The following is a 26,783-nucleotide window of genomic DNA, read 5'->3' as shown; positions in this document are numbered from 1 at the left end:
ACTGTCCAATATATACTTATTTGGAAATAATTATTTGTACTTGGGAGTCGCTGTCAGATGCCTCTCTCTGTGTCTCCTCCCTGCTTCAATCTGATATGCTTTTGACAGCTCTGGGGAAGAAAAATGAACAATCCCGGAAATACAGGAAAAACATGAAAGAGTGACCCGAGAATACCACTTTTAATGGATTTTGCATGTACAGTGAGGTTTGTGGAACTGAGGCATTATCTTCACTGATTCTTCACGCAGGCTTCACCAAGTTACAATAAGTTGTTTTTTTTTTATTTTGTTGTGGATCTGCAATGTCACTGTAAATATTAATGGTTTTCTCCAAAACTCCAGAGACAAATGAAGATGAGTAAAGAGAGAAGAGGCTGGGGGGGTGACACAGGTATACAGGTATATGGGTCAAACACAATTAACCAACGGGTGAACAAGAGGATAGTAGCAAACAGAACATCTGGCTGGGACCCAGAACTGTGGGAGAATTTTCATACATTCATAAAGTCACTTTCGGCTTTTCCCGTTTTAGGGGTCACCACAGCAAATTGTCACAGCGAGAGCGCTGCGCCTTAACCACAATTTTCATACATTGATACCATGGTGAAATGTTAGTCAACAGCAATAAAACTTAAGAGGAGCAATGAGTCACTGTGCTCATGATGAGAAAATGAGAAGTTTGTTTCAAATTACTGAGCAGTTCAAATTGGAGTTTGCACCAATTTGAACAGATTTACAATTTGATACATTTCATTATGTGGACTTTTTCTTTTTATTTATTTATTTTTCTTAAAAATTGTTTGCCCTAACTTCTTCAATTGTGAATCGGTAGCTTTGAAAGTTATTTGTGTGCAATAAATACATCTTCTTAATACTAATTACCAACCAAAAATCTTGTGTTGCATGAAAAATAAATAACCAAAATCTTTTGCACATGCACACAAAACCTCTATCATCCTGTTGCCACCATGCTTGAAAGATTTTCTGGGGGAAACACTGAAGTGAGTATGAAGCACTGTTTGTTTACCAGAGATGTCACAAAGGTAACGACTGACCACAATCCTGATTGCTTTTCTAGGGCTAGAAGTGTCCAGCGGTACACTTTTAATTGTCTTGAAGTGTTATCTGAAATCTAAGATAGAGGAGACCAAAGACGACAAACACAAACAAAGGAAGTTTATAAGATTTAAGAGGCTCAGGGTATAAAGTCTGTTTAGAGTTAGTTCAGTGGTGCATACAGTGAGTAAGTGTGTCTATGAGTGTGTGTTTTTGATAGTGTATGTTTACATTTCAGGCATGCTATTAATGATTAATGATCTTATTTGGAAGGGCTGGGAGTTTACTCGTTTGTCCATGTTCAGTGAGATGTGTGGCTGCTGCTACAATGATCCAGTTTGTGACCTTGTTCGACAGCCATTCTGCTTATTCAAAAATAAATGAACATTTTATCTGGACAATTGCTGCAGACAAACTAGACTTCTGCCTTCAACCACATAAAACAGAACTAGTAGAACTAGAAAATGTGTGGGGATTCATAAAAATCAGATCACTGGAGATAACTAAGATAACTGCCAATTAAATCTGTCACATAAGGTAATTCTCACCATATATGGCTGGTAGACATTTAAAGCAGCAACTTTTGCTAAACAATGTCAATTATGACATAGTCTCACTTTAATGTGAAGCATCTACAGGAAGTGACTTAATCTTCCTGCCTCAATTAATAGCAGCCTAACGCTGAAAGAAAGAATGGCAAAGTAGAAATGATTAGAAGTACTTTTTTATAACAAGAAAATCAGTGTTGAGTATTTTACAACTAAAAATCACTATAGAAATAACCATTATTCTTTAATTATCACATCAGTTTCCACAAAGTCAGTTTGTCTCAAGCAAAGACTTAGTTCATGAAGCTAAAGTAAAGCCTTATCTGTAAATGTCAAGTGTATTTTCAGCACAAGGCCTTGTTTTTTTCCACTCTAAATATAACATTTTAATCTGTAAATGAGAAACATGGGCTCTAAAAGAGTGAATATGGTGGAACTGCAGCTCATAAAATGCAGAATGTATGGGGTAATCAAATATTTATATGGCATCATAAGATCGTACAAGCCCTGTTCAAATAGGGTTAGATCCACAAATACTGTACATTTTCAATGACAAGTAATCTACAGAGCTCGTGTAAAGCTTTAAAAACTCGTCAACTAAAGCAATCTCTCACCGTGGCTGTAGCTGACCCCCGGGCTGAGGGCTGAAGGGGTGGCGACATGCTCCCTGCTGGGCGTTTGGAGGCCAGCCTCCTTCTCCCTCTCCTTGTCTCGCTCTTTCACCTGGCGCTGGCTCATCCTGCCTGGGGTCAGAAGGATGGTGTCATTGCCGCACACTACAGCAGCTGTGGACAGAGAGAGGGAGGCAGGGGAATGACAAGGAGATAGCGGCGGTCAAAGAAGGAGATGAGAAATGAACTTGAGAGCACAGTACAACACAGATAAGCACTATTGTGAAGCAACTGCTAGGTGCAGCCTCATGTTTCATTACATTTTAACAAATAATATTTGCTTTCATCCATGCCTTATGATTGGAATAGAGGTGTTCATGAGTGCTGATAACCTCAGTGTGTGCTTCAACCGTATCACTCCACCTTGTTTACCTGGTGCTAAGGAAGCAAGCAGGCATGTTACCTCATAGCAATGGAAGCTGTGTTTGTCTGGCAGAAAATCAGACAGAGGATCAAATAAATGTATAAAAGCAAAAGTTTTATCTGTGTTTTCAGACACACTCATTTTGTTACACAGTAGCTTTTAATGGCACTTCATATAAAACAGGTCAGATTTACATATAAAAACACCAATATTAAACTGAGAGGAGATGTGGAAATTAGGGCTGTCAAAGATAACAAGATGATAATACCGAGTTAACGCAAATTCCTTTTAATGCCACAAATTTTTTGAAGCTCGATTAACACAGGCACATTCTGTGACTATGACCCTCAGACCGCCCTGTAGTTTGAGAAATCAGGAAACGATGCAGCAGCATAAATTATCTGAAACTGATAAAGAAAAGGGCCTTTTGAATGGCAAGTTCAGCTTCAATGCCCTGCCAGATGGTTCTCTTGGCAAGAGAGTTATTTTCATTTACTGTCGATGTGAACTGAGTTACCATGGGAGTACGTCGAGTCTCAAATACCACTTGCTGGCCAAGCACACAGCTGATCCCACTTGCCAAAAGGCAGTCTATCCTGGATAGTTTGCAACAAAGACACCTGGACAGCTCTACAAGCAGCAAATTTTCAAAAGCAATAGCTAAATCTGTGGCCACAGCTTGCAGGCCAATTAATATTGTGGCGGATGAGGGCCTGGTTGGAACAATATGGATCGCATCCAGAGACTGCATGTATGACTTGCCTTCGAGAGTCACCACTGTAACCAAGATAAATAACTCGTATGAAGATGAGAAAGCTAAAGTGGAGGAGGTGTTGGGGCAGACAAACACAATTACGCTCATCGGAGACTACTAGACTTCTCTCAGTTAATTACGGTTACCTGGGGGTCCCTTTAAGGTACATTTATAACCAGTGGTGGAAGAAGTACCCAAATCATTTACTTAAGTAAAAGTAGCAATACAACTGTGTAAAAATACTGTTACAAGTAAAAGTCCTCCATTCAAAATGTTACTTATGTAAAGTACAAAACTATTAGCAGACGATTTTTTTCTGTGCAGTTCTTTAAAATGTATTTACAAATTGTTGGATATGCATGCTAAAACTTACATGTTCAGCTTGTTCCACTTTACTATTATTACCATGTAGTGCTATATCAGAGGAAATAATAGAAATGTTTGGCATACATAGTAGGCTACTGCTGTTTTAATATCTGGATGGATTTTACCTGAAAGGCTCTTTTATTTCTGATTAAAATACATAAAACCAATCAAGGGGTGATGAGGAATTTTATCTCACGGGAAAAAAGCCTGACAAGTAAAATGAAGGTATGTGGTAACAGCACTGCTATGTCAGTAACCTACTAAATAAAGTTCAAGCTAATGTTGGTAGCTAGGAGGTCACTAGGCTAGTAGCACTATTACCACATACAATAAGCTACCCTAAGGTGAGCAGAGGACCTATAACTTGTGGGGTGGCATCAACATAAATATTGATCATGAAATTATATTCATTATACAATACAGGCATGTTCTGATTTAAATGAAAATAAAGCCACAACATCGGAATGTTTCACGTTATAATACTACATACTTATTTAAAGTGCAATCAGGAGGTGACAAGCAATTTTATCTCTGGAAAAAAGCCAGAAAAGTCTGTCATTAAACACACCATATGTTTATGAATATGTGAGTGAGAAAATCTCAAAACCTCGCAAGTGAGTGTAACGTGATTAGTGTATGTCAGACGATCTGTACATGTGCATCTAATGATCAATGAATACATTTTAAAGAACTGCACAGAGAAAATCGTTTTTACACATTTGTAAATCTTGATTTTATTTGTAGACTACTGAACAAACAAATGTAGTTATGAGACAGAAACAGTTCTTACGCATTTGTAAATCTGGATTTTAACTGTAGATCAGCAAACACATTTGTGGCCTTCATGACACACAAATCAGATTTTACACATTTGTCATCTTGACTGTATTTGTAAATCTCCAAATCCTCATTTGTGGTAAAAGTTATCCCCATATATCTGGAGGTAATACTTTCTGAAGAATAATTTTTATTCATTTCAAAATTTCAATAAACTGTGCAATTTTAATCATCCACAAGGATGCATCTTCAAGTTACATACTAGTTAAATAGGTCAAAAATCACAAACACCAGTGAGAACTCAGGTAGTAAAACACTTAAGAGAAGATACCAGGTGATTTTTTGGGAGGCAGCAGTGCTATAAACAGACAACCTACACAACCTGAAAAACTACAGTTAATGCTTTATTAATGAGCAGACCTTTGGTCAAAAAATAAAAACACACATTTAAAAGAAAATTTGTCAGAGGAACTTGTTAAAAGGGTTACACACTTAGCATTTTTCCCTCGTGGAAACAAACACACACCCTCAGGTTCAGTCTGTCCCTAAATACCATCCTGACTGTTTACACTGACCTTAGCCCTTCCTATAAAAGGCTGCTGGCTTACCGGAGGTGGTATGGTGCTCTCTCAACTCTGCATGGTGCTAGTAGTGACGAAAAAAGTGGATCCAGGAATGTAAAAATACAAAAGGAAGGGGGAAAGTAATAGTAAGGGAAACAAAAAAGGATGGACAGCAGGAGGGAGAGAAAATGTGTGTCAGAGATTTAGGATAAAGATTAAAGTAGGGGAAGGGAAGAGGAGCATCCGCCATGTGTTGTTGACCAGATGTTGGCAGTGGTAGGTTTGCGTACAGCAGGGTTGACGATAGTGGGCAGTAGCATCAACAGCAGCAGCAGCGGGTGAAGACGCAGCCACACAGGATGACAACAAATGATGCAAAAAAATAAAAAAGAGACAGACAAAACAAAAGAAAAACAGATATTAGTTAAACCAAAATGTTAATGAGGAGAACTTGACACAAAACTAACAACTAACCGGGGCAGTGGGAGGTAATGAAGACAAAACTTGGTGATACAAGAGGAATGAATAAACTGACACATAATATGTGCTAGTTTATCTGTAATGCCCTAGAGTGAATCCTTTCAACTAACATGACAATTTAATACTGTTAATCTAAAGTTGAGGTATGCCATCAGAATAATTCTAAACATTTTCAGTGTTTCATTTAGTGCTGCAACTAACAATTACTTTCATTGTCATCTGAACAAGAACTGATTGAGGAAAAATTAACAAAAATGTCATTATAATTTTCCAAGAATATACCTTCAAATAGATTCTTCTATCCAAGCAACTGTCCAAAACCTGTAGTTTACAAACAGTTAATCATGCATTAAGTTTACAGCCATGTCCGATGAGCAGCTCTGTGAGGTTGTACTTACCATAGGTACAGTGCTGCTTTTAACTAAATGCTAACATCAGTAATGCTAACATACTCACAATGACGATGTTAAAATGTAATGTTGATCAGTTTTATCATCTTAGTTTTATTAAGACGTTTTAGTCAGGACCAAAACAGCCGTGCTATTCCTAGAGCCACTCGCATGGCTAGAACCTCAAAAGTTAAAAATTATAGGTTGTTAAAATTAGTGTGATTTGTAACAGGGGACTGCTAAATCTTAAAATATTGAAACAATATACTTTTTGTTATTAGCTATGTGTTAGTTTTTAGTACAGTATGTAGCTTGTATTTTGTTATTTTCTATAGTATTTACAGTAGATGGTTCATTATTGTGAGTGTGATATTGTGACTATAAATTTCATTGTAAAGTTTTTGTCTAATGAAAGATGTGTTGGCTGTATGCCACCTAACTAATTAAATTCAGTCCAATTCACAGAGCAGCTACACACACACACACACACACACACACACACACACACACACACACACACACACTGCTTCCTTCACCTTTTCCTGTGCACAGCAGAGAGAGAAAACACTTGACAGCTGGCCACAAACAAAATCAACATGTTCTAATTAAGGGTGCTCACCATGGCTATCCTCTCTCCTGCAAACAATACACCAGCAGGAGTCTGCCAACAACCACACTGGTTCTGTTCGGTCAGCTCAACAACCATCTCTTAAACATGAATTTGACTCTCAAAAGGTTTACATGGAACTGCCCACATAATAAAATCCTAATTAACACAGTTTGGTTGTTTGTACGGCTATAGCACATAGCATGGACAACTGATGTCACACATCCTCGGAACAAGGCACGATCCCATAATCCCCGCTCAATTAAAATACACCCATGAACAGCTCAGTAAGCGTACAGGCAAAGAAAACAATGTCACTGGCTGGATATTGCTTAGTTAATCACGAAGAGGAGATAAAATGATTGTGACTGGTCAGAACCCTTAAGAGCCAAGGGCTGAGAGGACACACACCACTACCTACAACCGTGAGGGGAACAAGTTAGTAAAAGGTTGATTAACAAGGCTTTGATGAGAGGCATCAACAGAGTGGTTTTCTAATTTAATCTTGGCTGAGATCATTGTTTCGCAGTGGGAAAATGCAGCTACACATTGGCTACTCTGTTCGGGTTGCAAAACGCTGACCTGCAATCAGAGAGCGCATACACCTTCGCCAAGGCACAACATTCGCTCATGCAAATTGGTGTTGATAACCCCAAAACAAGTAATCTTCCTTCAGTCATATTCTCTTTTTGGTTCAATAATAGATTAACTCCAGCCAGCTTCCTTGACTGACAGACTGAAGTATGTCAGGTTGGATGCTCTTTGGAAAAGCCTTGCTTGATGATTAGTGATAATTACTTATGCAGATGAGTGTGTGGGGTGGAAAGGAAACTGACAGAGGGACAAATAGAAGGCCTATGAATAATCTCAGTGTTGATATCAAAAGTAGGACTTGTGAGAAACAGCCTGAGAAGAGTTCCACTGGTACAATGTAATGACAGCACAGTTGGAGCGCTAAATGTGGCAAGCTTATATTAGCTTGTGAAAAGCATTTTTGACAATCAAGCAATGGAGGTTCGAGTGTAGAGGGTGGAGGGGTAGATCTACAGAAAATGCACAACAGACCAATCTAAGGAGTCCTACAAACTGGCTTCAGTATGACTCATTACAGTACTTATAGGCAGGTGTGGGAAAACTCCAGTTTATTTTCTGTTTGACACAACATGTTTCATTTTTGTCTCTGGTTACTAACAAAAAAAACCCACAGACTCGTTACATATTAATAATTGTAAAGTTTTACATTGCCTTGGACTGCAGATATTTTACACTGAATATCATCTGTTAAGACCGTCCTTTTAAAAGGCCTTTGTGCTGCCTGGTAAAATAGAGCAGCCATAACACACATGCACGCACACAGACACCAGAGCTGATTACAGATGCTGGGAAAGCATCAGCTGACAGTCATGTTTGTTTTAACAAAATGTCAGATGGAATTCCATTCCCATAAATCTACAGTAGCCCCACCAATACTGGATTTTTGAGGCTGATACTAAGATTGGGCTCTTGGTAAACTCACAACTGAGTAGGAAGACAAATCATAATAATATAACCTATGGGGCCTCAAAATGCTCTTGAAGACTTCTAAAAACCATTTATTGGGAATAATTTTTTTCACATTTCAGAGTCAATGATAATTATAAAAATGAAACTAACTGTAGTAAACTAAATTATGCAGACAGACAAGTGATACAATCCTGCTGCCAAATAAAGGAAGACTTCCATGCCAAGGGGTGGAAGTACGGTTGCGCTGTACAATAAAACCAATTTAATCAAGCACCTCCAAACGCATAAACTTCCAACAGACAACCCAAAGGATGATGGGATTACAGAGGAGTTGGTCGACTTCATTATAATAAAGCTGTTCACCCAGGAGCAATACTCATAAAACCTGTGTGGTAAATATTTCAGGTTCTGTCTGAAGCAGAGATGAAGCAAAAGCGGGGAGAAGAGTAATGGTGCAAAACCATCAGTTTTTCCTTTTTATATTTTCAGAGAAGCTGGTTTGTGGACCATTTGAGGCATACATACAAATAGCAACTTTGCCTCTAATATACAGTAGCTTCACAAAGTGTTCAAACCCCTCTACCTCTTGCATTACATTGTGTTATTGTGTAATTGGATTTTAAATTGATAATCCTGTCATTTTGCCCATCAATCTACACTCAATGATATATAAGGACAAAGTAAAAGCTGTTATTTTAGAACTTTCTGTAAATGTCACAGCCCCTGTGGCATCAAATACATCTGCCAGTCTTCTTGGGTAAGTCTCTACAAGTTCTGCACACCTGGATTTGTGCCGTTTATCCCTCTCAAGCTCTGTGAGATTGAATGGGAAGTGTCTGTGAAGTGCCACCTTCAGGTGTCTCCACAGATATTCTGTGGGGTTTCAGTCTGGGTTTTGGCTGGGCCACTCAAAGACATTTAGAGACTTGTCCTGAAGCCACTCCAGTGTTGTCACGTGCTGTATACATTAGGTCATTCTCATGCTGAAAGGTGAACTGTCACTCCAGTCTCATGTCACTGCACTCTGAACCAGGTTTCTTCCAGGATCTCTCTGTATTTGGCTTGGTTTTTGTCTTTTGGTGTGTGCCCTTCTAAATTATGTTCTAGACACATCTCAAGGAAAATTAAAATAAACAAGATGCCCCTGACCACAGTGTGTAGCGGCACAGCAAAGGGCCTGAAAACTTTTGTAAACGAAAAAGAAAATTAAAAGTACAGATTGAATGTAGACGAAAGATGGAAATATTATCCATATTATCATTTGTCCCCACAGACAACAAGCCGACACAGACGGAGCCATTTTAAACGTCTACTGCCAACATAATGAAGGGTCAACAACGAGTACCCCCCCATCTGGGGTTCATACATTTGATACAGGCACTGTAAAAGGGGGCTAGGGGATACTTGTAGGGAGTAGTTAGCGAACAACTAACAATCACACACACACACACACAAAAACTATTACAAGTCTAACAGTAACAAATTACCCTCATCTCCAAAGCTCTAGAAAGCTCTGGAAAAAAACAGCCTTAATACACAGCACAATCTCTCTGTCCCTGAGAAGATGAAGACTGCTTATGCAGAATAAAATGTTGTGCTATATTACATAATGTTCAAACATCACTCCCAGCATATTTCTGACCCAGTTTCTTTTTAGTAGCAGGGAATGAATGCATAACAAAACAGCCTTTTTTATCCCTTTCCCTTATCTAAAGAGCGCCTTGCCATTGTGTTAGCTTGAAATCAAAACACTATATTATAAAGCAGGGGTTTTCAACTAGTGTCCCAGGGATACCATTCTGACTAAGAAGTAACCTGAGCAGTTTCCTGTTTACAGGGGGTCGTGACTGTAGTTCAGTGGGTAGAGCGGTCGTCTCCAAACCAGAGGGTTGGCAGTTCAAATCACAGTGCCTGCAGTCCACATGGCGAAGTGTCCTTGAGCAAGACACTGAACCCCCAAGCTGCCCCCGATGGTTAGAGCCATCAGTGTGAGGTGGTGCCACAGATGGCTTCCTCGGTTCTGTACCGGAAACAAATTCCTTGTGTGTGCCTGTTTGTCAACTACAGCCAGGTCTCCACCTCTCAACCTCATCTCTCTGAACTTCTTCCCTGTTGTGTCCTCTAAAGAATTTTTCTTATGTCCATCTACAGGATGAGTAATGTTTGAGATCTTTGGTACTATTCAAAAACTATTACGGTTTTATGATATTATTCAAAAACTTGGTTCCTGTCACATACCTCAGTCAATTTATTTCGTTTCATGTGCCATCACATGGATTGCTGCATCTGCACTGCAGCACCAGCTACAACATGCATGACATGCATATGTGCACACCATGGTGAACGAACCCCAACCGCCATGCTTCAACTTGTCTTTTCCTTTGATATTCTGGATTAGAACAAATCAATTACTTTCCCATTATTGTTGATCTAAACGAATCCACTGTTAAATATGGGAGCTTGTTAAAACTCAATGTGTTATTTTTCCGGGGCACATGCCCCACTAAAAGGGGACTAACAAAGCCTATGCATGTTCCCTCTATGAAGACGACCAAACATTTAATAGCTATATGTATTAATATAGGCTAGTATATTGGATTCGGGCCCAAGTCCACTTGAAGAGGTGGTCTTGAGCACGATTCATATGTACTCAAGCACGGTTGTTAATGCAACCGTGCTCAAACAAGGAAGTGGGCTGCTATGTGACATCTCAACTATTCGACTATCTCAAATAACATGGCTGCAAAAGGAACTCTGTGGAGTAACAAAGTAGTAAAATGTTTGTTTGAAATTTGGGCCGGCAAAAAAATACAAAGACAACTGGATACTAAACACAAAAACTGAGATTTATGGAAGCATTCATCATTATTTACACATATGTGGGTACACGCACCCAGGTGATGATGAGAGTGGTTGCTGCTTCTTCTTGACGGATTGCAAACCAACTGCACGCATACTGCCACCTACTGTATCAGACTGTGTACATGGGTAAGTGTACTAGGGAATGGTTGATCAATTTGGCATCCAGTTGCAGAAACAGGTATTTATAGGTCTGAACGACCTCCGCACAGTCCCCCTCAATGGACAGTGGCTTCAGGTGGGGTGTACCACCACCTTTTTGGTTTTGGAGGTGTTAATATGTAGGTGGTCAAACTGGCACCATGCCACAAAGTCCTACACCAGACTCCCGTACTCCTCTTGTCCATCCCCATGATTTCCCCAGTGGTGGCAGAGGAGTGACAATGTATGCAACCTTTACATTAGCATACAGGGGGTCAATAGTCCAACTTCCTCTAGACAGTCCACCTGCTGGTAAACTGCAGACAGTGTAGAGTCCAATGACACATGGTTAAAATCTCCGGAGATTGATGGTTACGTACAGTAACCCAAGCTTCTATGAATATAGGCGTAGCCCTCTAAGAGCTGTCACTATTGGGTTTATCCCTCATACATGCACAGTCCTGAAGAGATTTGTTTCGCACCCTGTGCCCTGCACTGGGCTGTCTCCACTCAGGCCCACAGTGGCAGCATAAAGCCTATGTGACCTGAGTTCGGATCCCTATACCAGTGCTTTTTCTTCAGCTGGCGGGGGTAGAAATAGCAGCCTATACTCATAGAAGCTTGGGTTACTGTACATCGTTCTATTTCGTATAGGTTTCGTCCTCTAAGAGCTGTTGCTATTGGGATAAAAGCACAGCTGGATCTAGTCAATGCCCCATTGGCTCACCGCCGCCCAAGAGCATTATAAAAAACACCACAGCTTGACGTCATATTCCGCAATAGCAGCCCAAGTACAAAATCCTCTCTCCTGCAACAGGCCTTGTCTGAGAAGCAGGTACAATCATGAAGGCAGGGACGGCCGTTATGTTTATCACAGGATAAGTGCAGGGAAAAGTGCACAGTGAGCGTGTGCGCCTCACAAAACGCACAGATAATAGCTTCAGTTGTGAGAGCAGGGCTGACAGCAGGGGACAAAAGTACCATGGAAAGCGCACAGACTGTGTGCATGTAGTACGGACACACACACATCCAACAGCTTCACGCTGACAGAACAATCAATCAAGAGTTACATTAGTTGACAGCCAGCCATCTGAGTGAATAAGGCCAGGGCTATGCAGCCACTGGCCACGCATGCAGTATCAGCGCTTGGTGGCAGGTGTGTGTTCACGCTCTGCGCTCAAAGCGGCGTTCCCCGAGTGCACGCAAGACCAGAGACAGGTCCCACTGCGGTGTCACAGAACGTGCTGCAGGTCGCTCTCTGCCTACACCCCTCAAAAAACGTTTCACCGGTGGGTGTGCGAACACAGATCTCTTGCCAAAACCCTCATGGCTTGATAAAATGGCCGCAGCATAAAATTTCACAATAGACAGAGCCAGGTTTCTGTCTACCAGGGTCTGCAAGAAAACCAATACCTGTGTGCACGAGAGGAGTCGCATGATCAGTGGCACAGGAGGGAAGGTGTAAAGGAGACCCCTGGGCCAGGGGTGATGAGCCTCCATAGTGGAGGCCCGTCTCAGGCGCTCATCAAGAACCAAAGAGCGCACTCTGCATCCTCACAAGCTCCGAACAGGTCCGCCACTGCTCGCCCAAACCTGTCCTACAGCGCTTGTATGAGAGATGGATTCAGTTTCCACAGCCATAGGATAGAACAAATAAGCACTACACGATGTGTGTAATGAAAAGGGGTACAGATGAAAAACACAGTAAAAGAGCACAAAAAAAATTTTTTAAAAACAAAATAAAACACAACAAAGCTACTGGAAAGATTGTCAGCACCGGAAGTCAAATGGATGAAACTACAGCAATGAGCCGAAAGACACAAACTGAATCATGAGACAATTCTCTGTGTATCTGTCAATCCTTTCATGAGTCAATTTTTTATAATAAAACACTGATTAGAGCAGCTTTAAATAGAAATGTAAATTTGTCCACAGTCAATAAGTGACATTCATTATAGTGAATATAGGCCAGTATATGAAAATATTCATCTTTAATATTCTGTATCAGTTTTGTCTATGTCCCACTGTGGTAATGGCCAATTTCCAGATCCATAAAAATCATTTTTACAGTGTCACAAAATAAATTTGAACTTCTTAAACTGCTGATAAGAATAATGATTACCTACTCAGCACAGTTGTACCCTGGGGTTGTACCCTGGGAGTGAATGAATAGCCCTTTGGTTTAATAAGAAATTTTCCAGCCTACCACACATTATAATGAAGTTTCTCACAACAGATGATTTGACACTGGATTAATCAGCAGTGTTTATAGAACATAGCCAAGTACTCTGTTAATTCTGACTGTCTGTGTGCACGTTATGGAATATATCTGCATGAAGGTTACATGTACTGAATATGCTGAATTACCAACAAGGTTTACATGGGTAAATCGGTCAAAGAAGTTTGAGCATTTTGTTCAAACTTTGAACATTTTCCCTGATAAAACACCTCATGTTCTCAGCAAAATTTCAAGCATCTCTATTTTTTTTATAATTAATGGCAGTCCTAATCAGTATAATGAAAATACTTAGAACTGTATTTTCTACCAAAACTCAGATAAACTTTCAAATAAACTGCTAACACGTCAGTTGGTAGTTTCCAGGAAAACTAAAGCACATGATGGTATTTGATTTCATTGTCTGTGCCTGCCTTAATTAAGCAACCTGATACAAGCTAGGTCTTGTAAGCATGTCTTGATCAAAAGTTTTTTGGCTCAGATGATCTTGTAAGTGGCGATCACCTTTCAAAGGACTAGATCTCTAAAAAGGACAATCATCATCACAGACTTGTACAAAACAGCTTGTCAATTCTATTTAACCTTATTTACTGCATTTGGGTATGCATTAAATGAAAACTCTTGACTTCAAAACCAGGCAGACACAACCTCCACTTAGGTGCAGAACAGCAATTAGGAGCCACTGCATACTCATCTCTGGAGTTCAGGAAGCATGAGAGAAGCCTAAAGGGTAAATGTTAGAATTAAACTGACATGAGTTCAAGTTACAACCAAACTAATGCCATGTTTCCTTGGCAAGAGCAATGTTTCTGATTATTGAGGCCTCATTAAATCTTGTCTGGCCTCAATAATAAAGCATGGTGTATAAAATATCAGACAAGCAGTTACAACTTCATAGGTTCAGCATGATGTCTACCCCCAGTTTAGCATTGGTACAAATGTAACACGGCATGACGCATTACATTTAAATACACAACGTCATGAACTCTCCAGGACAATGTTATAAAATATGTACAAACCTAAAAAAATTACCTTCAAAGATATTTAAGAAGTTACATGTGACAGTAATAGGCTCAAATCTATCAATTCACCACACTATGGTGCACCTGTACCACTGAGGCCTCTGAAGTGTTTTTCCTTTCTAATTTTTTTTTCAGTTCTTCTTTTGAATACATTGCTGCATTCATTTGCTTAACATGAATGGGCACTTCATTAAAGTATCCTTTTACCCATTAGTACTGAAAAACACTCTTCCTTGAGAACAACATCCTTTAAATACAAGAGAATACTTTACAGCTAATGGCTGTTAAAAGTAGTGCCTTCTTATCAAGAAATAATTGCAAGCCTCCCTAAACAATTTTAATGAGGTTTTAAGTAATTCCCAAAAGGCAATGATTCATTGTTAGGAAGTGACAGTCCATGACATGCAGTGTCTGGATAAGAACCACACTCATGAAAATACCATATGATGAACACAATATACGTTTGACTTTTAAATGAGGACTCTGTGCATACAGTGCCTTGCGAAAGTATTCGGCCCCCTTGAACTTTGCGACCTTTTGCCACATTTCAGGCTTCAAACATAAAGATATAAAACTGTAATTTTTTGTGAAGAATCAACAACAAGTGGGACACAATCATGAAGTGGAATGAAATTTATTGGATATTTCAAACTTTTTTAACAAATAAAAAACTGAATAATTGGGCGTGCAAAATTATTCAGCCCCTTTACTTTCAGTGCAGCAAACTCTCTCCAGAAGTTCAGTGAGGATCTCTGAATGATCCAATGTTGACCTAAATGACTAATGATGATAAATAGAATCCACCTGTGTGTAATCAAGTCTCCGTATAAATGCACCTGCACTGTGATAGTCTCAGAGGTCTGTTTAAAGCGCAGAGAGCATCATGAAGAACAAGGAACACACCAGGCAGGTCCGAGATACTGTTGTGGAGAAGTTTAAAGCCGGATTTGGATACAAAAAGATTTCCCAAGCTTTAAACATCCCAAGGAGCACTGTGCAAGCGATAATATTGAAATGGAAGGAGTATCAGACCACTGCAAATCTACCAAGACCTGGCCGTCCCTCTAAACTTTCAGCTCATACAAGGAGAAGACTGATCAGAGATGCAGCCAAGAGGCCCATGATCACTCTGGATGAACTGCAGAGATCTACAGCTGAGGTGGGAGACTCTGTCCATAGGACAACAATCAGTCGTATACTGCACAAATCTGGCCTTTATGGAAGAGTGGCAAGAAGAAAGCCATTTCTTAAAGATATCCATAAAAAGTGTTGTTTAAAGTTTGCCACAAGCCACCTGGGAGACACACCAAACATGTGGAAGAAGGTGCTCTGGTCAGATGAAACCAAAATCGAACTTTTTGGCAACAATGCAAAACGTTATGTTTGGCGTAAAAGCAACACAGCTCATCACCCTGAACACACCATCCCCATTGTCAAACATGGTGGTGGCAGCATCCTGGTTTGGGCCTGCTTTTCTTCAGCAGGGACAGGGAAGATGGTTAAACTTGATGGGAAGATGGATGGAGCCAAATACAGGACCATTCTGGAAGGAAACCTGATGGAGTCTGCAAAAGACCTGAGACTGGGACGGAGCTTTGTCTTCCAACAAGACAATGATCCAAAACATAAAGCAAAATCTACAATGGAATGGTTCAAAACTAAACATATCCAGGTGTTAGAATGGCCAAGTCAAAGTCCAGACCTGAATCCACTCGAGAATCTGTGGAAAGAACTGAAAACTGCTGTTCACAAATGCTCTCCATCCAACCTCACTGAGCTCGAGCTGTTTTGCAAGGAGGAATGGGCAAAATTTAAGTCTCTTGATGTGCAAAACTGATAGAGACATACCCCAAGTGACTTACAGCTGTAATCGCAGCAAAAGGTGGTGCTACAAAGTATTAACTTAAGGGGGCTGAATAATTTTGCACGGCCAATTTTTCAGTTTTTTATTTGTTAAAAAAGTTTGAAATATCCAATAAATTTCGTTCCACTTCATGATTGTGTCCCACTTGTTGTTGATTCTTCACAAAAAATTACAGTTTTATATCTTTATGTTTGAAGCCTGAAATGTGGCAAAAGGTCGCAAAGTTCAAAGGGGCCGAATACTTTCGCAAGGCACTGTATATCTGTACACAGTGATGCACTTTGAATAGGCACTATCGTCAAAAGGACATCCTTATAGTCTGAAAGAAATGGGCTTAATTGTTACAATAACAATAATTATAATGTCTAGACTTTACTATATAAGGTGCCTTGAGATGATTTTTGTTAATTTTGCATTTTGCACTATACATAGAAAAATGTATTTAATTGATACATCACCAGGTTTTTGCTGATTTTATGTTGCTCTACACCCCATAATCCTATTAATGTCTTCTATAAAGAATATAAAATGTCCTAAAAGATGCTGATGTACAATTAAAAGTAGAATATTTATCTGCTGTCATGGATTAGGGTGGAGGAAGACAAAGACACCTTGTATGGCCAGACAGGAAATCCATAAAGAGATCATACTCAAATTCCAACAGTTACAAAACAAATGCAAATGAATGGATTTTTGTTGTCTCCATCACTAACATTAAACTTAGTAATGTACCGACACAGGTGACCAAGAAAGCCAACAGATTTAAAAAAGGACGCATTTTGACATCTACACGAGTTTGTACAGTTGTGCCCTATCCATGTTTTGGAGCTGCTGGTCAACACTGGACTTCACAGAGGCTGCAGAAAGGTTTCCTTAAATGGTAGTATTTTAGTCAGACAGTCAGAGATTTGGGGTGGCTGGGTGGGTCCATGGGCTTCACACAGAGTCGGGTCTCAGTTTCATCATGTAGGGGGCTCAGGGAAAGAGTAAAAGAGACAAGGTAAATGTTCTTACTAGGACGTGGTAGCAATACTGATCATCTAAAATAGTAAGGGAGGACCGAGGTTAGGTGCTTAAAAAAAGTAGAAGAAGAAATCACAAGAAGTTTTGATATTTTCACTGCCATGCACAGAGCCTAAAGTGAGAATGAGCTACCCTTCAAAATATTAGAAAAATATAAGACGGTTGGTAAAACAACCAAACCAATCTCAGTTTGTAGCTAGGATAAAGAAATGGATGTCAGCTTCTCATGTATGCACCAAAAAATAGCTATATAAAATGGCCCCTGACACAGACGAGATATACTGGGCGTAGGATAGAGGAACAGGATGTCTAAAAGTAAATTTACAGAAGCAATGACTGACATTTCTACAATAGACATGACAAACCTTATGTTACCGCTAGCACTAACTCCTGCTCTGTGAATTCAAAATGGCAAGAGAACAGATACAAATATGGTACGGATAAGACATTTGCAACATAAGTATTCCTCCCAAATACAAACCAGCCATTGATAGAATTACAGTACTTTTAGAACAATATACAAAACCTATAATGAGTTTTAAAAATTACAATGCACTGCTTTGCTTCATCTCAACCAGGTCCAGCACAAAATCCTGCTTATAGATTAATGCATTACTAATAATAAAATAATAACGATTTCTTTTTAAAAAAAAGAATAAACATACCATGTACCTTTAAAGAGCCCATGGCATGCATTTCCTTGTTTTTTGACTTATCTACAATGTTATACCGGCAAATTATCATCTTAGATGTGACCTAAAGCTCAAAAAAATGAGGTGTACCTAGGTTCTAGTACTTCTATGCAGAAGCAACTCGGTTTATACACATCTTACAAACTCTCTGTGAATGATCAGCTCACCAATGCTGGATTCCCCCAGAGCACAGTACCTGTTCATTTTGACTGCTTGAGGCCAGTGTGTCTGTCGCATGTGATGTGTTGCTAGTTAACTCTCACTTTCAAGAACTATCCTCTCGTTTTTAGGAAGAGGCTCTCTGGTTTTATCATTCTGAAATAATTACAGACTATTTGGATTTATGAGGGGTGCCAAGCTAATCTAGAATTACCCAGGGTTAAACATTTAATGGCTGGAAATGAGCAAAATGAGCATGCCATAGGAATTTTAAATACAGGACATTTACTTTTGTGGTTTTGATACCAACTTAAACACAATTTCAGACTGAACAATAAACTAAAACAATACACAATCTCAATCTGATTATCAGACAACAGTTCATTGATAGGTGTTTTGGTGGTCTAAATTGAAAAGTCACCAAGAGCATTGTGTAATACAATTTGAATGGATGTTCAAAAATGACTCTCTATCCCACTGTAGGAAGCAGCATCAAGTCAACCTCCAGAATTCAGCAGCTGTTCAGAATCAATGAGCACAGGTCCCAGGTAGTACAGTCAATCCGATTACACTTCCTACACATCTGAGCTGCAGCCAAGATTCCCACAGTCTCTTTAAAGGGAAGAGGAATGAAAAACCATTCATGTCATTCCTGAAAAACTGCTGTTATGTAACTGCATTCCAGCAAGAAATAATTGGTTAATTTAGCCCCGTTCGAATAAGCCACACATGATCACACATTTCGGTAGCAATTAAGAATTCTGACTTTTGTTTTTGCCATTTGCTGCTGACAGATAGAAAATAAAAGCACTTTGTTGTGCATTTGTTGTGAGCCCCATTTGTGTATTAAGGAGCTATTAAGTTTCTATAACCTCCCCTATCACAAGTAGGCCCATGCATTGAGTATCACCCTGCAGCAGCCTTCCCTATTCACAAATGTGGAAGGAACATGCACCAACAACCAACAAATACTGAGCCATGCAACCCTCTCCGTGAAGCTAATAGAAGCGGCATGATCTGTGCTCATTGTACACATAGCCCTTGAGCAAAATGTGGCAGTGAGTGTTGGCCTTCATTCAGTGACAACATACTGAGTAAACAACCAGCTGGAGTAGAAACAACACAGACTGTTCAAGAGTGAAACCTTATGACAAAGACAAGACAAAGGCTTGAAAAAGTCTTGCAGCAACACCAAATGATAACATATTGTTCTGCAATTAGTCATTCAGTCTCACAAAACCAGCAAATTCTCCAAGCCTGACCACACACAGTCAAATTCAACTCGACTCTAAATCGCCCACCCCTACCTCCCGTTGTGACACTTTGACAGCATGAAGGTTCACTTACAGAAGGAGGAAATACGTGCAACATGACAGTCAGTCAAGGGAGGTGAACTTGTCGTTGCTCTTGCTTCTCAGTCAGACTGATTTGCGGTACAAAAAGCCACTGAGCTCAGTCCTGTCTCTCTCCTACACACATAGACACACACACCAAACGCTGAAGGGAGGAGACGAGGCAGAGGGAAAGAAGCATGTGAGAGAATTCAACTTTCCTTCTCTTCTTTCTTGTCTCGTCTGCTCTTTTTCTTCTCATCACCTGGAGCCTTCAATAAGCATTCTCAGCATTTATCTCATGCTGGTAAAACATGAGATAAATGCTAATGCCCACACTGTTAAATGGGCATCAATGACTACTAACTTTTCTGGAACAGTCAAACACTGGTTACATTAGACAGCTACTTAAATCCAGATTCATAAAGCTGAAGTAGAATGGAGCTGAAGAAGTGTGTGCACAAACAATAGCTGCCGTTTCAAGTAGAGTGGTACACAAAAATTCATCCTCTGTCCTGAAAAAAATTGCTCAGTCTTTCTAAACAAGCCTACAAAGTAACAGTAAGTTGTAATGGAGCACTCTACATCTAGTCTGCAGAACAAGAGGACCATAACTCACATCATGGGGTTAAATATGCAAGAGAAATTATTTTCATCTTGACAGAAAGATCCTCACATTGTACTGTGGCAGCAGTGGAAGTATAACAACCCTTCAGGGAGTGTGAAAATAGCAGAATATAACAAACACATCCATCACACTCAGAAATGTAACACTCATTTTAATTTGAATGACCAGTTTAATTACTCTGAAGGACTCATCTGCCGGTAGGAATCTTCTGCTGATTCAGTCTGTGACTCTATGGTTTCTCAAAGAAGAAGAAGAAAAAAAAAAAACAACAAAACACCCATTTATGGCAGTAACTTTGGCAGCAACACAAAAACCCTTAACAGTAATTGTTGTATATGAAGTAAATTTGGTTTTAAGTTATCTAATGTGTCATTATTAAAAAAGCAGAGCCTTGTAAAACTTTATTCAAAACAGCACTTAGTCATGGCCAAAAATATTGGCAGCCCTACATTTCTGCCAGATAATGCACCACTTTGGTATTCTCGTGGACTGGGTAGAATCACTGACACCCTCAAATTAATAACTGGCAGCACACCCTTTGGACAAAATAACTGAAATCAGTCACTTTCTGTCACTATCAGTGAGTTTCTTCCACCTCTCTAATGGAATTTTGGACCACTCTTCTTTTGCTAACTGCTCCAGGTCTCTCAACTGCTGTTATGAAATCCCTCCACAGGAGCTCTATAGGATTTAGATCTAGACTCATTGCTGGCCACTTCAGAACTCTCCAGCACATTGTCTGAAACCATTTCTAGGTGCTTTCTGAAGTCTGCTTTGGGTCACTGTCCTACTTTAAGATCCATGACCTCTGTCAGCGACCCAACTTTCTGATACTAGGCCCTACATTGTGCCCCAGAATTCGCTGGTAGTCCTCAGATGTCATAATGACACACACACACACACGCGCCAGAATTCGCTGGTAGGCCTCAGATGTCATAATGACACACACACACACACACACACACACACACACAAGACGTCCAGTGCCTGAAGCAGCAAAGCAACCCCAAAACATCAGTGAACCTCCACCGTGTGTGACTGTAGGGACTGTTCTTTTCTTTGAAGGCCTCATTTCATTTTCTGAAAACAGCAGAATGATGTGCTCTACCAAATGTGTCAAATTGTCCTTCGACAATATTTCTTTCCACAGAAGCAAACTGTGACTTAAAATTAATTCAAAAACAAAAAGAAAAAATAATTTCACATAATATTTTATGTTAACCGTAGTGATTAGTTGGTGCTCTTTAGTGCAGATGTAGCCTTTACCATTTGTCTTTCACAGAATGGCAGGGTGATCTGCAAACAGCACTGACCATTATTGAAAACCTCCTCAATAAAAATGTTTAAATTGCTGCCTCCTGTTACTACACTGGACTCCTTAACAACATGCTAACAAGTAATTATATTGCACAAACAAAGCCATTATTGGATGAATCTTTACATACATAGAACATTTCTACCGTAATTTCCGGACAATAAGCCGCACCCACTAAATGTAAGACGAAAAAACATGTTGTACATAGCCGCAGGTGTCCACATTGTAACATGAGATATTTCGACAGCCAGATCGATCGCCTGTAACTTGAAGCGGCATCATATGCATTTCGTCGTGTGTTGTCCATAATGAGGGTGTGTGCATGAAGTGACAAAAGTAGCGGTTATAGTCCGGAAAGTACATTACCACCTATCCAGTCTATGCGATGCTACACACCCTTGCTTTTTTAATACCTGGTGTCAGTAAATCTATACTGCCTTGATTACTGCCCTTAACAACCCACCCACCACATTAGCCTGGTTAGTTTTTCTGTCAGGGAAGGACTAAACAAATCTTGGCAGGAGACACTCACTTTCTCCACAGCACATGGTTAAGGCCTGAATGCTAAAATCTGCAACTTCCTGTATATCATCTGAAGTTCAAATCATCTTTTCTTTCAAGAATTTCATGTGCAGATTTTTAGCAGTCATGACTAAGCTAAGACGTTAGAGGATAAACTCACATTTCCTGTTTACTTTCACCCAATTACTTTAGTGGTGAGAATGTACTTCAATTCAGGATGTCAGCTTAGTTCTGTCAACACCCTGAGTCTAACCACTGATGTACAGAAGCTAATGCAGCCTAATATTGTGATTTCTCACTCCCTGAGAGCAGCAGGAACCCAGTTTTCACCACTAGATTCTCACAATCCCCTGTAGCTTATGTACCATTTTAGGTCTGAGAACCAGGGCCTTGTATCTAGCCCAGTTTGCCAATTAGAAATTATTTTAACAGCAGAATAAAGATGACTCACTATTGACATATTACAGCTAAAGAGCCCATGGCATGGTTTGATGTGTTTTCTGATTTATCTACAATGTTACAACAACAAATTATCTTAAAAATGACAAGTTCAAAAAATGAGGTGTATCTATGTTGTTGAAGCAACTTATACAAGTCTTGTGAATTCTCACAGGTGAGTTTTATTTCCAACTATGTAACGTCATAGGCAATAGGTTATGGATTTCCTTAGATGATCATAGTCTCCTGGCTGTGCGTGTTCATGCGAGTTTGACATCCACAGTGCCATATTAAAAGCAGGATTTTTCAACTGCACACGGTTTTGTGGATATATTTTACCTCCTGCTGCCTGCATTGTGACCAGAGGATGTGGAGAAAAATACAGGGCCTGAGGTTACTGAATGTCCAGGAATGTTACATATACAGGGACTCATTGTTTTACTTGACCGGGTCTAACCTACAAGTACCTGGCCAGTGAAGACCCCGGCAGCAGTGAATGATCAGCTCAACGCTGGATTCCTCCGGAGCACAGTACCCGATTGTTTTGACTGCTTGAGGCCAGTGTGTCGTTCACATGTGATGTGATGCTGGTTAACGAGCGGATTAACTACCCATGATGTTAGGTGCTACGCTACCTATTGGAATTAATTTCACTACTTTTGGGCTGTATGTGGTCATGTGGGGGAACACTCAGTGACCACCGGTTGGATTTACCGACCTTGGAGCTACTTGAAAGGGAGTGATGTTCCACTACTCGGTGGGACTTAATGGTAAGTTTAAAAAATAAATAAATAAATAAAACACATTGCATGTCTGTTATTGCCTTGTTTCTGTAATCTTAGAGAGAACTGTTGTAAGGCTGGAGAACTTACTGTCTGCTTGAGGCCAGTGTGTATGCAACATGTGATGTGTTGCGGGTTGGCAAGAAGATTCTAACGATCCATGATGTTACTGTGTACAGTGTGACGCTATCTGTTGGAATTAATTTCATTTATGCTTTGTGTAGCTTCGTGACCGGCGACAGGAGCTGTGCTCCTTAATGAACTATCCTCTCATTTTCAGGAAGAAGCTCTATCGGTTTTTATCATTCTGAAATAATTACAGTCTATTTGAAGTTATCATGGGTGCAAAGCTAATCTAGAGGTACCCAAGATTAAACATTAAACGGCTGGAAATGAGCATTAGTGGAAACATTGTTCCCTTTCAAGTAGCTCCAAGGTCGGTAAATCCTAATGCTGATCGCTGGGTCTTCTCCCACAAATCCCTTGCATTACAGACGAACAGGTAGCGTTGCACCAAAAATAACATCATGGATCGTTAGGACTTTCTCACCAACCTGCAACACATCACATGCAGCATACACACTGGCCTCTAGCCATCAAAACAAACATTTACTGTGCTCCGGGGGAATCCAGCACAGATGAGCTGATCATTCACTGGCCAGCTGCTTGTAAGTTTCCAGCCACTCCAGTCACACCACATTAGACCTGGTCAGGTAAAACAGCAATGTCAGGCAAGCTCACATGAACACACACTGCCTGGAGTGTATGAATCCTTGGTGATTGGAAACTTCAGATAAAGAATTTAAGGAAAGGATATCTTGTATCATTAATAACGTGCTTCCTCAAGTCCTTGCTCCCTACGTTTCCGTGCATCTTACGTGGGCAGGACAAAGACACAAGGAAAAGAAGTGAGGGAAATGACAGTCTGTATAAGACACATGAGAGGTACCCAATGTACGAAAGCTTTGCTGAATGTTGCAGTTTGCAACATGACCACTAGCTGTCACTGGATCGCCCATACTGCACCTTTAAAAAGTGGACAGCCACTGACATTGCCTCTAGCATTTCTGGGATGCTATTATTTTGCTTAATTGTGCTTTGGTATTTAGTTGATACCTGGGTAAAAATCAGGCATAGCTTTCCTTCATAGCTTTGACAATGTCTGATGTCATCAATAATTTTGTTGTCACAATGAAAATGATACCACTAGGACAAAGAAGATGACAAATAGTAAAAACAGCAGAACAGGCAGTAAAGCAAATAGAGGAATAGCCATCAACCTCTCCACAACAGAAGTCTCGATTGACCTTGACCATAACACAATGTAGCCACAAGATACACTTAATTTTTTACGTAAAGGGTTTACATTACCAGACTGCCCTTGTCATTGCTCTGTATATACAGTATACTCACGTAAAGTCTTTCCTACTACAGGAGCTCACAGGTACAAAGCAGAGGTGGGAAAAGAGTATGTGCAAGCAGATGAAGGCAGAAGATGTGACTATGTAGTGGAGAATCGGTGCAGAGGAGTGGTGGTAGCAGACTGAGGTGGCGACTACACTAAGAGAAGAGGATGGGGAGCAGGAAAAGGACAGAGTCGAGAACAACTCAGGGACAAACAGCAGGTACTATAGCAGGAGTCAGGCCGGTGTCATTAGTATCTTAGGAACTCACAGGCGAATGGACTGGAGTTAGAGTCTAACAGGATAGCTGGCAGTTCAGGGATAAACAGCAGGTTATGCTGGACAGGAGTCTAGATGCATTGCCGGTGACTTAGTACTCACAGGTGAGGGAACAGGTGCTGGAGTATAACAGGGTGATTGGCAAGTCAGAAAAACAACAGATTCTGCTGGACAGGAGCCTCACCGGCATTGCTGGTGTTGTGGGAATTCTCAGGTGAGCGAACAGGAGTTAGCAAGTAGCAGCGTGGCTGGCAGATCAGGAGCAACAGCAGATAGTGCTGAACAGAAAATCTCAGTGGTGTTGGTGTTTTAGGCACTCGCAACAGGTAATGTGGGGCAAAAGGCGCCAGGGCCGCTGAGAATCTAGGAGCCCACAGGACAGGAGATGAAGGTAGAAGTGCAGACCACGTCCAGAATCAGTGCCGATAAACAGGACAGATAAGCAGGGTATGGTGAGCCTCGAGAGCGGAGTGAACAGTGTCGTCAAAACATTAACTTCATCAATGGACCAGCAAGTGACTGAGGGAAATAGGGAGGTATATATGTGTTGTAGTCTGGTAGATAATGAGCAGCAGGTGAGAACAATGAACGGCGATTATGTACTGGAGTAAAGCTGGGGCAGAGGAGGTGACGCAGGAAACTAAAAGCACTCAAACTCAGAAGCGGAGCTAAACCATAACATACAATGACAAAGGTCATGGTCACCATCTTAGTTTTCTGTTAGCATACCAATGTAAGCTTATTAAACTACACAAAAAGTACTACTGATGGTGATGGGAATGTTACTGATTTTGCAAGTTTACATGGTCATAAACTAATATAGTGCACTAATTGAAATTTCACCTGATGGTTCCATTAGTTGAAAAGTTAAGACATCACCAAGGTCATTAGAAAACATCATCTGGCAGGTATCTGTGCCTTTAGCAAATTTTTCACCAGTCTAATAAATGCTGAGATATATCACTGGTCAAATGAAAACTCTGGCCTGCCAGTAGTAATAAATTCAGTTTTGTAGACTCAGTAATCTTTCATCTCGGTTAAATTTTCGATTTGATTCATTGGGCTGCAGAGGCCAATTGTCAAGACATGAATAGGGTCAATTAAGTATATAATTCATCTATTCTTATTATGAAAGTAATCTTGGCCTCAACAGACTAATAATATAAGACAATATAAGTATTTATGTGCAGTAAACAAGAAGTGATGCACACTTGGGCCAGAATCCTCTAGTCTCCCATCTATGGTAGTCATTCAAACTCATGCCCTGTATGACTTTGCTATAGCTAAAATGTAAGGTTGCTTAAGATGCAATGTATTGATCATTTGTTGAAGACTGGCCAGTGTTGAAAGAGGAGTTGGTAGGGGAAGGGCCTAGGATATGAAGACAATATCATGAGCCTTCTGGATGTGTTACAGGCCTAATTATGTTAGGTGCAAACTTGTTGATAGCATGAGGGAATGGATAACTATCTTGTGCTACCTATGTCAGGAGCAATCACAATATTTTTAAAATTTTAGCAAGAAAGAGAACTGAGTTTATCTATTTTCCTAATAATAGTCTGACTGCATTAAACCCTCCTAAAGAGTCTCCTGACTGTGAGGATGTCAGAGCAAGAGGAGACGCAGCAGACACCTGGCATGCATCCCAGAGCCTTTCATTTCATGTTGGGAACCATCCTCTCTACCAGTGGGCCCTTTCAGCAAACAGCAGTATGTGCCAAGACCACAATATGCCCCGCAGTCAAAGTCTCACACTGACTAGGCACTTCATTAGCTTATAATGTGTGGTCAAGTGATAACATACCTACACTCCACATAGGAGGTTTATTGCTAAATCACAGAGAAGTACACAATCATACAAAATTCCATTAAATCAAGTAAACATCAAAACATTAAATACACTAGCATGGCTTTCAAGCTTTTTTATGCAGCAGAAGTTTATTAACGTGGCAGCTAAAATACATGTCAAAGAAGGCAGCGTGAGAAATTAGCTTGCACTAATATGAAAGAG

At 40.2% G+C, this 26,783-nt stretch overlaps 1 protein-coding gene across 3 annotated transcripts in view; it reads right to left on the bottom strand.

Annotated features, from left to right (window-relative positions):
- osbpl8 (oxysterol binding protein-like 8) overlaps positions 1–26,783 on the bottom strand; it is a 98,426-nt gene that overhangs the window by 46,528 nt on the left and 25,115 nt on the right. For all 3 annotated transcript variants that reach the window (XM_020601298.1, XM_020601301.1, XM_020601299.1), the window contains exons 3-4: positions 5,145–5,181; positions 2,219–2,389 (exon numbers count right to left, since the gene is read on the bottom strand). In XM_020601298.1, coding sequence (XP_020456954.1) covers positions 2,219–2,389; positions 5,145–5,181 — 208 coding nt within the window. The remainder of the gene's footprint in view (positions 1–2,218; positions 2,390–5,144; positions 5,182–26,783) is intronic.

The sequence above is a fragment of the Monopterus albus genome, unplaced genomic scaffold, assembly GCF_001952655.1.
Source record: "Monopterus albus unplaced genomic scaffold, M_albus_1.0 scaffold51.1, whole genome shotgun sequence".
Lineage (NCBI taxonomy): Eukaryota > Metazoa > Chordata > Actinopteri > Synbranchiformes > Synbranchidae > Monopterus > Monopterus albus.
The sequence above is the reverse complement of the archived record's forward strand: the minus strand, read 5'-3'. Positions and strand labels throughout refer to the sequence as shown.